General features: G+C 52.0%; 1 protein-coding gene across 3 annotated transcripts; it reads left to right on the forward strand.

The window, feature by feature from the left end:
• The first annotated feature begins 278 nt into the window (after positions 1-278).
• CHST12 (carbohydrate sulfotransferase 12) lies at positions 279-7,621 on the forward strand. Of its 3 annotated transcripts, none has more exons than XM_074597458.1 (2): positions 279-349; positions 5,456-7,621. In XM_074597458.1, the coding sequence occupies exon 2, from the start codon at positions 5,551-5,553 to the stop codon at positions 6,808-6,810; it is 1,260 nt and encodes a 419-aa protein (XP_074453559.1). In that variant the 5' UTR covers positions 279-349; positions 5,456-5,550; the 3' UTR covers positions 6,811-7,621. The 3 variants fall into 3 exon arrangements, with proteins under 3 accessions (XP_074453559.1, XP_074453558.1, XP_074453560.1); XM_074597457.1 differs by lacking the exon at positions 279-349 and adding an exon at positions 375-511; XM_074597459.1 differs by lacking the exon at positions 279-349 and adding an exon at positions 921-974.
• Positions 7,622-13,627: the final 6,006 nt, after the last annotated feature.

Here is a 13,627-nt window from a genome sequence, read left to right on the forward strand (position 1 = left end):
AGCTTTGTGAGGAGCCTCCTCTCCTCAGTGACGCTGCTCCCGCTCTCTCTCCGCCTGTGGGAAGGAGCCGGGGGCTGATGTGCCCGGAGCAGCCGCTCCCGACCCGGCCTCCGACCCCTCCCGTTAGGCCGGGCCACACCGACGGCGGCCCCGGGGCTCGATCCGGGCGGCACCGGGGAACGGGGCAGGGCGGGCCGGGGCCTCCCGCCGGCGGGCGGAACGGCGCCTGCGCCGCGGCCCCGCGGGGACCCCCGGGCCCGGCCTCTCGCGAGAGGCGCCGGCGGTGGCCGGGCAGCGGCTGGAGGAGGAGGAGGAGGAGGAGGAGGAGGAGGAAGGCGGCAGGCGGGAGGTGAGCGCGGGGCCGCCCACGGCAGGGCGGGGAGCGGGGTCGGCGCCTGAGGGCAGCGGGTGGGGCGGCGGCGCTGCCCGGGCGAGGCGGCGCAGGGCGAGCTCCGGTCGGCAGCCGGGGCACGGCGTCCCCCTGCTTTCCCTCGGCTCTCCCCGGTGCCAGGTAGGGCTCGGAGCCGGCCGGCTCTGCGGGCAGGGCTCCGTGAGGAGCCGCGGCGTCGTGCGGCAGGGCTGGGCAGCGCTGCCCGCCCTCCCGCCGCGGCGGGGGCTGCGGGCGATCGAGGGTCTGAGGGGCGGCTGTGCCCGGCGATTCCTCTTCTCCACGCTGTGAAACGCCGGCCTGTCCCCCCTCCGCCGCCGGTGCTGGGCCTGGGGCTCGGTAACAGCCCGCTTGCGCGGTTTCCCCGTGTCGTCCTGCAGCCTGTGCCGCTTCTGGACCCGGGAGCGCCTGTGAGCGGCTGCAAAAGCGAACCCAGGGAGCAGCCTCCCCGTCGGAGCGTTTCTGTCGACGGCAGACCATGGCTTTCAACGTCGCTTCACTGAGACGCGGTTAATCCCCCTTAACTTCGTGCACAGAACTTCAGAGCAGAGCTGGTCTACGTACAGCAAAACTATGCTTGAATCAGGTGTTTGTAAGGCAAAGGCAGGCGTTGCAAGCGGCGGGGTCTCATTTCTGGCCCCCCGTGTTGACACACAACAAGTGTTGCGGGGTTTTGTCGGCCCAGGCTGTAGGCGCCGAGGCTTGGTGAGACCCTGCCTGCCATTGTAAGGCCAGGGATGGTGGGTGTGCTTGAAGTTTGCAGCAAAGTTAATGAACGAACACGCAGCGTTTTGGGAGTTTCCCGCTGGAAGTCTTAGAAATATGGTTATTGAGACAACTCCCAAGTACAGATATTAAAACAGAGGCGACCGGTGCTGCCAAGCCTGTACAAACCGGGCTTTGTGGCAGCAATGGGAGGGAAGGTACTGGGATAGTTATGTAGATTGGGATGTTCTTTTGCTGGTTTCTAGCATATATGTGCTAAATCGGGGTAAAATGTGCAATGCAAGCCCTATTTTTTGCTTGTGCTGCATTTATACTAATGTAACCACTGATGTCATTGCGTGGGTTCAAACTTCCTTGCTCTGCAAAGGGTGCTAGATTTTTGGAAAACTGGGGAAAATCAATTTATTGAGTGATGGCCAAGGGCATGAAATTTGTTTCTGGTTATCAATACAGCATCCATCTGCTTTGACTGATGGGAGCTCTGCACCTGCAGGAGGTTAAATTGGTTCCACTTCTCTAGAGCCTGCTTATTCCCAAAGTGTAACTGGTAACAGGTGCGTACCATGGTACGTGGATAAAGAAAGCTGCATGGCTCGTGTAATTGCTGCTGAATGCAGGTGCCCCAAGAGAAAGTATCTATTTGAATTTGGGTTTTATGTATGTTTTTAAAAGTTCTCATTCCACCTCTTTCCATCTTCAGAAGCAGGCAAAGTCCCAGCCTGAAATCCCGTATCTTCTTGTGTTAGAATGAGTGGGCGCTGGAGGAAGTGAGCTGGTGCTTTGTGCCTGACCGGTGCCTTGTGTTTCCCCACGGGGAGTTAGGAGCAATGAGAGAGAGACAAGCTTGGGGAAACGCGAAGCAAGAAGAGATGGAATTTATACTGAAGCCTTTGGGGGCACAATCCCTGCAAAATCATCGCTGCTTATAGAGAGGGGTTATTGTCCCCTGGCTCCAGCTCATACCTGTGCGTAAGCTCCGTTATTTTCTGTAGGCTTTACTGCTCCTGTAAGTGAGCTGGAGTTACTTTCTTTTGCAAAGAGAGGCTATGAGAGAATATAGTCATTGCATAAAAGGCAAGAGGAAGAAAGAGACAGGAATTACTTAAGCTGCTGTTTGCCCTGAGAACAGTTAACAATCAGGCTGTGAAGTGCAAATAAGGTTTCCAAATCCCTGAGGAGTTGCATCTGCAATAGCTTTTGCAATAAGAGCACTGGGGGGACATAGAATCATAGAATCATAGGGTTGGAAGGGACCTCTGGAGATCATCTAGTCCAACCCCCCTGCCAGAGCAGGGTCGCCTAGAGCAGGTTACACAGGAAAACATACCCCATTCTGGTTTGAAATGGGAGTTTGAGAGGTCGTTATTTGACATGGTGTCTTGTGATAGGAGAGGATGGGACCAGTGACCTCGGACATTTAGTGTCTTTCTTGGGCCTGGGCTGGGGAGAAGTTGGCCTTGGCTTATACCCAGGCCAGGTTCAAGGTTAGAGATGATCACGGGATGCCTGCTCAGGGGACTCTGTAGAACTATTATAGCACTTGGTCCGTTTCCCGGTTTGCCAGCATCATGTCACAGAAGCAGCTTTGTGCGGATCCTGGTGCACGTTCTTGTTGGCTGGTGACTTTGGGTTAAACTTGAATGTAAATTCTTGGCTCCTCCTGGAGGCTTTTCCTTTTGATTCTGGCAAGGGGAGGATGGAGGCGCATTCCCTCTGATGTGCACAGAGACCTCTAATTTGTGCTTTCAGTCTGGCGTCTTTTGTGAAGTGCTCAGGAAGAGGATGTATCATAGTCAATAGAGTAACTCTGTTTTCTGCAGCATTTTTCTCATGAGGGGGAATTAAGCTGCGTTATTGCTCTTTTCCAAGCTTCCTCTCTGGCACTGATAGAGTTAATAGAAGTGGAGTCATTTCGATTCTGTGCCGCTTGCTGCTGTGTGTCTTGGAAAAGCCAAATGCTCTGGCAGACCTGCGTGCTGTGTCCTGGAAAGCAGGCTGGAGCTCTTGGGGTGCGCTCGGTAAAGCTACATTATGGTGGTGGCTTTGACGAAGAGCCCTCTTTCCGTTTGCTGGAGGAATGCGTGTGCCACACGCAGCATCTCGTTTGCTTCTGTCGCTGCTGCCGAGAGGGTGATCTGTCCGCGCTGGGGTGGGACAGCTTTGCAGAAATGCTAGCAGCCTGCTGCGCTGCCCGAAGCTGTGGAGGCTGCTGGCTGTAGCGATGGCAGAAAGGGATGCTCCATGCAGCTTTCCGGGCTTGCTGCATTCCAGCCACCCTAAAGGTCTTGAGCAGCGTTGGGAACCCACTGTGCTGGGAATTATGTACGCAGTGGGCACCCTATTCATCCAGAATAGGAAGCAGTCCCTGCCCTGAACAGCTAACCGGCTCGAAAGCAAGAACAAATTCAGACAAAATGCAAACCCAGAAGTGTGCCAAGCAGTAGGCTTGGCAACGTCACTCCATTATCTTCTGCTGTTGGATTGAGATGCCTGGCCTGAACTGCTGACGCACATATGTAATTTGCCCCTTCTTTAACTCCGTGCTCATCTCTCTGGGTGTTTCGTCTTAGATCTGCTCCATCCTCAATCTTGACTAGCTAAACGTAGAGAATTACTGCTGAGTAATACCTGCTTCTTGCTCCGCAGAGTGCAAAGCGTTACGTCTGCAGTTCCTCCAGCTCCTCTTCACATGTAGAGTAACAGCCTGGCTCCAGGAAACACAGTGTTTGGTGTTGCAGTGCAAAGCCACGTGTTAGGCTACAGCTACACCGAATTTCTGGCACTCCCTACCTCTGAAGCTCAAATAAATACACCAGGGTGGAAAAACCCTAAGTCTTCAGTTCTTCATTTTATGCCTTTTGGGACAAGCTGAGATAATACTTTGATATGTAACTGTATCTGGTATTGTTCTTTTTAATTACTAAATTTTGGTCTAATGCTTTTGGACTAGTGTTTGAAACCAGGACTTTGTTAAAATTTGGCGTCCCTGAGCTGTAAGCACAGCCGTGCAGATGGCTCTTTAGATAAGTTGTTCAATGCAAGGCTGCTGTGAGCTTCAAAGGTGCTGAGCGCATTTCCCCCGCTGACAGAGCTCAGCACTTTTGCATATCTGGACTCTCAGGTTCTTCACATCCTTGTACAGGGTGGGGTTGGTGCCCTTCACTTTATCATGGTGTTTTTCCCTGGCTCCTTGGCCGCTTGGAGAGGCTGGTTTGCCAGCCAGCCTCCGTGCGGAGCCTTGGACCAGAAAACATGCAGCAGGGTGGGGAGATGGATCTCCCTTGAGGAGCTTGCTGGTGGAAAGGGGCTGGGAGACAGCAGGGAGGCAGGTAGCAGAGAAAAGGTGGGACTGGTTCAAGTAAAAAAACCAAACCTTCTGTACCCTCCAGAAAACGTCTTCTGAGCTGCCCTTTTAGCAGTGATTTCTCACCTGTCTTTGGTGATCAAGAGTTGTTAGGGCTGAATGTAATAGAAATATAAATTACATTAAACCAGGAAAAAGGTCCTGACTCAACAGGGTCAAGACATGGACAAAGATTTACCAGAGCATCCTTAATCAGAAATCATTCAGTTGAAAGTAGTCATTCCTCTAGATTTTTATTGATGCATGGCTCTTATCATCAAACAGTAAGAAAACTGTTTGTGTAATCTCTGTTCTTGGCAAAATGAAGTAGCTAGGTCATGGAGGTGTCATCTTCACACAGATCAGATAAGATGGCGCGTTCAGGTCAGTGATGTTCTCTCAGCAGGAGCTTGCTTTAGCCACTGAGGCAACAGCATCTTCAGCTGTGTATTTATAACTCCGATGAGGTCTTTGTTTTCAGCACGGTGGTACAGAGCATCTTCGCGGGGAGATGAGATGACAGTGTGGCACTACAAGCTAAAATCATGGATTGCGCCCTCTTCCTGTTGTCTGTTAGCTATGTTTAAAAATCAAGGAGGTCTGAAAGGTAGTTAGCGCTACACTCTTTCTCTATATAGTTGTATTTTTTAATACTCTCAAACTTCCCTCTGTAAACAGTAGGCCTGAAATCTTTATATTTTATTTATTTTTTAAATGAAAACAGAGCTTCTTTTGAAATAACATGACTCTAGAAGCTTGAGATTGATAAAAACCCCGTGATTGCTTTGGAAACTGGTAAAATGTCAACATGTTATGCCTCCTTTTGGCCAGTCCGCTCTTCTCCGCAGGGCCTCTACGGGTACCTCAGACTCACACAGCTCTCCCCATGCAGAAATGAATGGTCAGCCCCGCGATGAGTCTTGATTGTGCAAGGTCATTCTCTCCGAACCAGGGTGTTTAAGCGTTCAACTGACTTTTTTTTTCTGGTACCTTTTCAGGCGCCTGGTCTCCAGCACCATGCTGGATCCCAAGCCTCACTCTGCAAGCCGGAGGTGAATCCAGGTGAAAGCCAGCTATCACAGTAGGTGTCAGGATGACCAAAGCACGGCTCCTCCGTCTCTCTGTGGTGCTGGTCTCCATCTTCATGATCCTCCTGATCATTGTTTACTGGGACAACGTGGGAACGGCTCACTTCTACCTGCATACGTCCTTCTCCAGACCTCATTCCTCAGGAGCCATCCCTGGTATCACGGCAGGTGAAAACTGGGAAGCCTTGCCAGATGTAGATGAATTTTTGGCAAAGCTGCTTAGTTCAAACCTGAAACAGAACAGCTCCATCTCCCGAAAGACAGAGCAGCTACTTGTCCAGGGCTCCAGCAAGCCTGTGGTGAGCAATTTGGAGGAGAACGTGCGGGGCTATGACTGGTCTACACACAATGCCAGAAACAGCTTGGACCAAGAGAAACTGCAGATAGAGAGGCAGAGAACATTGCGGGAGTTTTGTGCCAATTCCAGCTTTACCTTCCCTACCAAGGAGCGCTCCTTTGATGACATCCCAAACTATGAGCTCAACCACCTGATCGTGGATGACCGCCATGGCATCATCTACTGTTACGTCCCCAAGGTGGCCTGCACCAACTGGAAACGGGTGATGATTGTGCTAAGTGAGAGCCTGCTGGACCAGGGGGTCCCGTATCGGAACCCTCTGGATATCCCCCGGGAACATGTCCACAACACCAGCACCCACTTGACCTTCAACAAATTCTGGCGCCGTTACGGAAAGTTCTCCCGGCACCTCATGAAGATCAAGCTGAAGAAGTACACTAAGTTCCTCTTTGTACGAGACCCTTTTGTCCGCCTCATTTCTGCCTTTCGCAGCAAATTTGAGCTGGAGAATGAGGAGTTCTACCGGCGTTTTGCCATCCCCATGCTAAAGCTGTACTCCAACCATACCAACCTTCCCACCTCCGTTAGTGAGGCCTTTGGGGCAGGCCTCAAAGTCTCCTTTTCTGACTTCATCCAGTACTTACTGGATCCCAGGACAGAGAAGATGGCCCCCTTCAATGAGCACTGGAGGCAGGTTTACCGTCTGTGCCATCCGTGCCAGATAGACTATGATTTCATCGGGAAGCTGGAGACGCTGGATGAGGACGCTGCTTATCTATTGCAGCTCCTCAAAGTGGACAGGCTGCTTCGCTTCCCCCCCAGCTACCGGAACAGGACTGCCAGCAGCTGGGAAGATGACTGGTTTGCCAAAATCCCACTGGCTTGGAGGCAGCAGCTCTACAAGCTTTATGAAGCAGATTTTGTACTCTTTGGCTACCCCAAGCCGGAAAACTTGCTTAAAGACTAAAAGTGATTGGGCGGTGGGTGTGGGAGGGAACATCTGAAATACCAAAAATGTTTAAAGCCTCCTCATTTTAGCTCTTAACTTACTTCCCCATACAGGTTGGAACAACGGAATATATTTTTTCTACCGCTTCCCCTTCCATTTTTGCAATAATGCCAGAGTCCAGGGTATTCCAGCCAGCTGTGCATATGCAAAAAATGCCAGGTTTTTTTGTTATCATTTGTTTTCTGGGTTTTCTTTTTTTAAAATGCCCCCATGTTTTGCAAGGGGTTACTGCCCTTGGTCACTCTGCCGGCTGTGTCCTTCAGTAGCTTTTTATTAATACTTTTTAAAAATTAATATATTTAAGATATTTAATACGAAGTGTGTCGTGGCAAAGGAAGGGAAGGAATAAAAAAAAAAAGTAAAAGAAAAACCCAAGAAATAATGCACCTGCCTCTGTGTGTTGTCTCAGAGCTGCTGTTTCGGAGGTTTGCAGAGCACTCGCATCTCTTTGGGAGCTGGGTTTGGCGGTGGTGCCTTCACCAGCCACGTCTGCTGGTGGTGGCTCTGAGCTGGGCTCAAGGCGGATCGGATGGGTCAGTGCCTGACTCTGCCAAACAGTCCTGGAAGAATGCCAGTGCTCCGGCGACGCGCACCGCTCCCAGCTGGTGAGCGTGACGCCAGGGTCACAGGAAGGAAATGGCTGTTGGGAGCCGTGACGCCAAGCCTCAGGGGGTGTTTCAGGAAACGCAGGTGGCCAACACAATACCTCTGCTCTGCTTCACCTTCCAGCAAAGTGGTGGTGGGCCTGTGCTTTCCAAAAAGCTGAGGTTCCTCAGCCCCTGTTTACCTTGCTAGACGTGACATGTCCCATTCCAGGATGGTGCCTGAAGTTCTTGGGTGTTGTGGCCAACCTGAATGGGCAGAGCATCCAAGAGCAGCTCTTGGATGGGTGTGCTGTCCGGGAATTGGCATCCAGGCTTCACACTGCAGTGGCTTAGGCAGGTTGACCATTGTCGCAGCCGGTTACAGGACGGGGAGGTGGTGTGCTGCTCCTCGGCCTGGTCACTGCTGTGTGTGGTGCCGGTCCCTTGAGAACTGTCCTCATTCCTGGGCACTCTTTAAGGGGACGTGTCAGGGATGCAAGTGCTTATCCCTGGAAGAAGATGATCTGAAAGGTTTCTTTCTACAAGCAGTCGTCAAGGTGAACTCAAAAGTTCATGTTTTCAGAGTGCCAGCTACTGCTCATGACGCTGCATCTTCATTTGCTGCCTTTCTGTTTATACCGAGTGACTGATGCAGATTTAATCATCTGCCTTGCTGGGACCTGCTGCAGGAGTGATGGTTGCCCACTGTGTTAGGAGCATGTGGGCTGCTTCCCAAAGGAAATTAGTGCTTTGAGAGAGAATTTTTGTGTCTCATCAGCTGAATCTGCTTCTCTCTTTCGCTCTGAATTGCTCTACAAAAACTGTCTGCTTAGCAGATTGGGCAGGCAACTCTCTTAGAGCTGAAATGCTTAATTATTTCCCTGGGCTGTGGATGGTATCAGTGATTAATGTCCAGGGTCAGACCTTGGGAGGCAGCCTTGTGTTCTGGATAGACTTCTTTATATTGGCCTTTTACTGGGTTTCTCTCCGAGGCCATCAGCAGACATGACTTTTCCCCTCTATCTCCTTGCTTCCCCAACCTCTGCACACGTGCATCTCCGTGGCATTGCATGCTCTTCCTAGCGAATACGCTGTATCAAGCTTTTTAACCTGTAAATGAAAGATAATTGCTAGTAGTTAAGCTCGAAGCAAACGAGTTTCTTATTGTATTCACACGACTCTCCTGCAATTTCTGCAGATATTTGCAGTTTAAATGAGCCTGAAGCCATGGTCAGGGTCTCGGTGCTTAGCTCTTCACAGCTTGGGGAAAAAGGAAGTGCCTGTTTCTGAGTCATTATTTAAAACTAATAATAGAAAAGTGTTGATCTATTCAATTTTTTTTCCCAGTTACCAGTTAATTGCTGCAAAACAGAAAGATGTTGAGAGTCTCGTCTCCTGTAATGAGTAATCCCAGGAGTCTCTTGGTTGCTGCTACATTTACATTTCTTCAGGGTGGGTTCATCTCGCTCTTCAGAGATACGGCATGGATGTTTTCATCCCTTGTCTTTACAAAGTGTTTGTGTTTTTCTCTTTTAATTTAAATTTAATTGATGCTTAGTATGTGTAGAGGTGGGCGGCTGGGACCGTAGCGCAGATGCCGTGCAGACTTCCTTCCAGCTGCTTCCCCTGAACCTTTTGATCTGGTCCTGTCTCTTCCTGCTTCTCTGACCAGCGTTCGGCCAATGTACCGCCGTGATGCCGGCTCACCCGGCAAAAACTGGCTGCTGCCTCCTCAACCGCAGTTCTCCTGTGATTCCTGGCCATGGCTTGTCCTGGGCAGGAGCCCAGGAGCTCCTTTCCGATTTCTCTCCTCTCTCCCCACCTGAAGGTAGAAAAAGGGGGTAAATTCCAGCATTATGTGCTAGTATCACCCTATGTGGTGCTGAGGTCCGAGACACCCCGTATGCAAGGCTGAGCGAGCTGCCTGCACCCCAATGGCTTCACCAGCCTCCGTAAGAGCTGCGGGCAGGATGTATGGATGGCATAAAGCTTCGGAGGGCTCTGTCTTGTGTGCTTTCCCTCTTTCACCCTGTCAAGTCCATCCTGCGTCGACATTTAAGACGTTTTAATCTTTGTAGACTCATACCAACGTTCTGGGTGCTGTCAGCTCTCTCCTCGTTTCCCATTGCCACGCTTCAAAGCGCTTGCCGGGAGGAGCAGTAAAGCTGAGATGGAGAGGGCTGGCGTTGCAGTGATTGCTTCTGGGTTCGGAATAGCTTGTTCCTTGCTGCTTTTCCCTTTTGAAGCCCTCCCTCCCCACCCTTCCACCACTGTGAATGTATTGTTAAGAAGTCAAAGGGGATCCAGGCTGCGCTGAGCTTTGTGGTAAGACCACTGGGTTGCCAGAACTGGGATGGAGCCTCCAGCTTTGGGAATGTGCATTTTTTGTGGGTTTCTTGCTCTGTTCTGATGATGTAGAAGTGTGCGGGGGGTGGAAAAGAAGGACAAAGAGTTCAACCAGCCCTGCTTCCTTCCCCTCTGGTTTCCTAAAGGAGCTGGAATTTGGTATTTGTCAAATAATGGCAGAATGATTGGAAAGAGCAGGCAGTCTGCATCCGTGCTGGCCTGAAGTCAGAAGAGGGCTAAAAATCCTGGAGTGTAGCTGGTTATGATGCTAGTACTGATTTTATAAGGGGTAGAAAAATGCTTTGAAGCAGCCTATTTGTATCTGAATAAACCTGGCTTTGTCGTTTTGTGCTCAGCCTGCAAAATTACGTCCTGTTCCCCTCCTGGCTTGCTCTTCCCTGGGGTTGACCACTTGGCCAAAGTCAGCACAGAGTCTCTAACCAGGCAGAACTGACACGCGGATGCAGAAATAACCTGGGGTTTGACCAAGATGTTTCCAGCCGGGTAGAGCTGAGACCAGCTTTAGTGTTTGCTCAGCGTCGGTTCCAAGGTCTTTACGCAACCATTGAACAGATTCGGTCCCTTGCTGTTTGATGCTGGATTCGCTGCTCCGGTGGGATGCGTGTCACCTGGCCCTGCAGCCCCTGCATGCTCCAGGGAAGGACTGTCAGGCTTCAGAGCTCTTTGCTTTTTGAGCAGTGACATGGCTTTGCCAGGGTACGGAATGTCCTTAACACATGAGTACCTTTGCATCTCAGTATTTTTTGCCTTAACCCTTTAATTCACTTGTGGTTTAGGGCGTCAAAATTGTAGACCAAAATTGTAGACCAAAAAGTTGCCCTGGGGTAATGCGTAAGATGAAGTGTTTTGGCTGTGTGTGTTTTGCATCCCTCAAGGTGGCACTGGGAGGATGGAGGGCAGGGGATGAATGGCAGCATTGAAAGGGTGGCGAAGAAAAGCCAGTTTGTTCCTCCTTATGTAAGCCGGACCTTTGCGGCAGCCGCCGGGAAAGCCGGTGACTTGGCAGGGTGCTGCGTGGCTGCGGTGCAAAACCGTGCCAGGGAGGGTGCGGGGTGTGGTGACCTACAAGCAAGTCACGTTGCTTGAATTTAAGGGCTTTGCCCATGTCGGTCTTGATTGTACCCCCCCTAGTCAAGGGCAGGAGAGGGGGGGCGGGAAACAACTGGCTGTTTGGGGAAGAGATGGGGTGGGTGGGTGGGTGGCACTGGGTCTGGAGCAGGCGTAATGCGGCTCTTCTGCTCTCTCCTTGATTAAATCACATTGGGGATCTAGCGTGGACTGTGGAGGGTGAGGTTTGTCCCTGGGGGAGCTGGGTGGCTGTGTCCCCTGTGCCGGGACGAGGATGATGCTCGTCGGGGCTGGCTGAGCCTCTGGCTGCCATGTCTGTGCGGGGCACCGCGGGAGCCAGGGCTGTGTGGCCGCTCTGCAGTGGCCCATCTGAATCCCATTTTCTGTTCCTGGGCTCCAACAAACACCGCTGCTGCTCCCCCCAGCCTGGCTCCCGCAGCAGCGGCGTCCGTCCCTTACACCCGCCGTCGGCAGCAATTCCCATGGTGGGTGCCCTGTGAAACCGTCCAGCACAGCGCAGCCAAAACCTGCCGTCGGGCTGCAGCGCCCTGCAGGAGCTTTTATCTGCGCAGCCTGCGCTGCGGGAAGTGCCCAGCCTTTGGGTTGCAAAGGGCTGGAGTACGGGGGGTGCAAACACACTTAAAAAGTGAGTGACCCCCCCCCTCCTCCTGCCTGCCAGCTCAGCGCTGGAGCTGGGAATCAGGCTGTGTTGCTTTTTCCCTGCAAGACATGCAGTTCCTTTCCCTTCGTCCCTTCTCAGTGTCCCCTGTGTCTAGCACCATCAGTGTCCCCTCAGGCATCCCCACATGCCGTGTTGCCTTCCCATGGGGCTGGCTGCGTTGCCCTGGTGTCCTCCCAGCCCCGCTTTGTCTTTTCTTTTTGTGGTTTTGCCTCATGCAGGGATGCCTTAAAATAAAATATTAAAAAAGAAAAAAAAAAAGGAAGTGGAGAAGTTGTAGCAGCTGGTTCCTGTCGGGAGGGAGGTGCGAGATCAGCAGCCCGACCCTTGACAAGGGAGGAGGGAAATTTCCACATCAAAACCCTCTTTGGGCATCCGGAGCTCAAGCCTCTTTGGACTCGGACCTTTTTGCTCTTTAATGCTCAGGAAACCCGGTTGCCCCACCTGCGGATGGTGTCTCCTTGCCTTGGGTGGCTTTGGGTCACAGCCTCAACTTCTCGTTTCTGCCTGGGGGGCAGCGCCTCCCAGCAGCCAGGGGTAAAAGTCAGTGTTTGCTGGCAGTGGGGTACAAGGATTTGGGCTCTCACCATCCACACAGCAATAAAAATGGGAAATTGGGAGCAAACCTGACGCTTGAGGCCCTGGAGGCCCCTTGAGAAAGCTGTTGTGATAGATACTCAATGGAAAGCAACCACCTTTCTGCAGGCTTTTTGTTTCTTCTTCTTTTGTTTCTTCCACTTCCGCTGAGAGTGGAAAGTTACTTGCAGCCACAGAATACCAAAGGCTCCGTAAAGCTACGCGGAAGGAGGTGATTTAAAAAATAATCTATAGGTGCTAAAGGAGAACGGCAGCAGGCTGCCCTGGTGGGGAGGTGAACGGGGCTGTTCTGCAGTCTCTGCTCACCATTTATAATTTAAGACTATTGCTTTTAATTTCTTTGGCTTTTCAGGTGTTGGTGTCCTGGCCATCTGGACCAGGGGGTTTGAACACTGCTGGTAGTGACCCCCAGGCTGTGGGGGGCGTGCAGTTTCCCATGTAGGGGCTGATGTGAATGCAGGTGTTACAAACCCAGAGACTCAAGCGATGGACCATGTTCTTCTCCTCAAACCACAAGGCAGAGCTGAGGAGCGTGTTTTTCATTAGCAGTGCTGCTAATTGTTTGCTGTAAGCCCTTCAGTGGGTTACTCAAGCTGTCTGCTGTCTGTCCCCCTAAAGGGGGAGTGGGAGATTCCTGTTTTCTAGAGGGTTCCCGGGTGTGAGCTGTGTCCACGGGAGGTTTGGAGGTCTCCGGGAGGAGCAGTGCCTTGGGCGGGAGTGTTGGAAGCCAGGGCTGCAATGAGAGCCATGCAAAACTGCCTCAGTCCAGACTTCTCTTACCACGGGGTGAGCCTGGAAGCTGTTGGCATGAAAACTGCGCTGATTCAAGAAGTACGTACCCTTCGGAGAGCTCAAGGGCTTGTGCGGGTCCGTGGGCATGGAAATGCGCAGAGGTCCCGGCTCGCCGTCCTGCTGCGTGCCTGGCTGCCTGCCAGGCAGCTGGGGGTGCAGGGGGGGCGCAGAGCCCGCCATCCCCCCGGGCAGAATGGCTGTCTTTACCTCGGAAAATGCTGGGCATCATTGAGCGGAGGGGGCTCAGCCGGCTGCGGTGGCAGCGAGCGTTAGCGGGGCTGTTGCTTTTCACCTAACGAAGGGGTGGGTGATTTTGTCTCAGGTTCTCATCCTCAGACTGTGCCAAATCCCGGTGTCAGACTGTACCAGAATGAAAATACTCCCAGCCCTGCCTAAACCATGTGTTAAACAAATGAGGGAGACTTTTCCTGACCCACCAGGCAGTGCCTTTCACGAATCCCATGTTTTATCCCCCAGGCAGATGGATCACACGCAGCTTTGGCAAAGCCACATTTTGTGGCAGTAGAAGCTGCAGTTTCAGTGTTTATTTCTCTGTCGTTGCAGGAATTCAAAATGGATGGAAGAAAATGCCGTCGGGATTGACTCTTGTTTTGTTTGGACCCCGGACAGGTCTCTGTGGAAAACATGGGAGGAGCGCGGGGGACAGAGAAGAGCCAAGAAGACATGT

Source organism: Larus michahellis, chromosome 8, assembly GCF_964199755.1.
Source record: "Larus michahellis chromosome 8, bLarMic1.1, whole genome shotgun sequence".
Classification (NCBI taxonomy): domain Eukaryota; kingdom Metazoa; phylum Chordata; class Aves; order Charadriiformes; family Laridae; genus Larus; species Larus michahellis.

What these genes read in the sequence shown, in the direction of transcription:
- CHST12 (XM_074597458.1), top strand. Translation starts at nt 5,551, where the DNA reads ATGACCAAAGCACGGCTCCTCCGTCTCTCTGTGGTGCTGGTCTCCATC.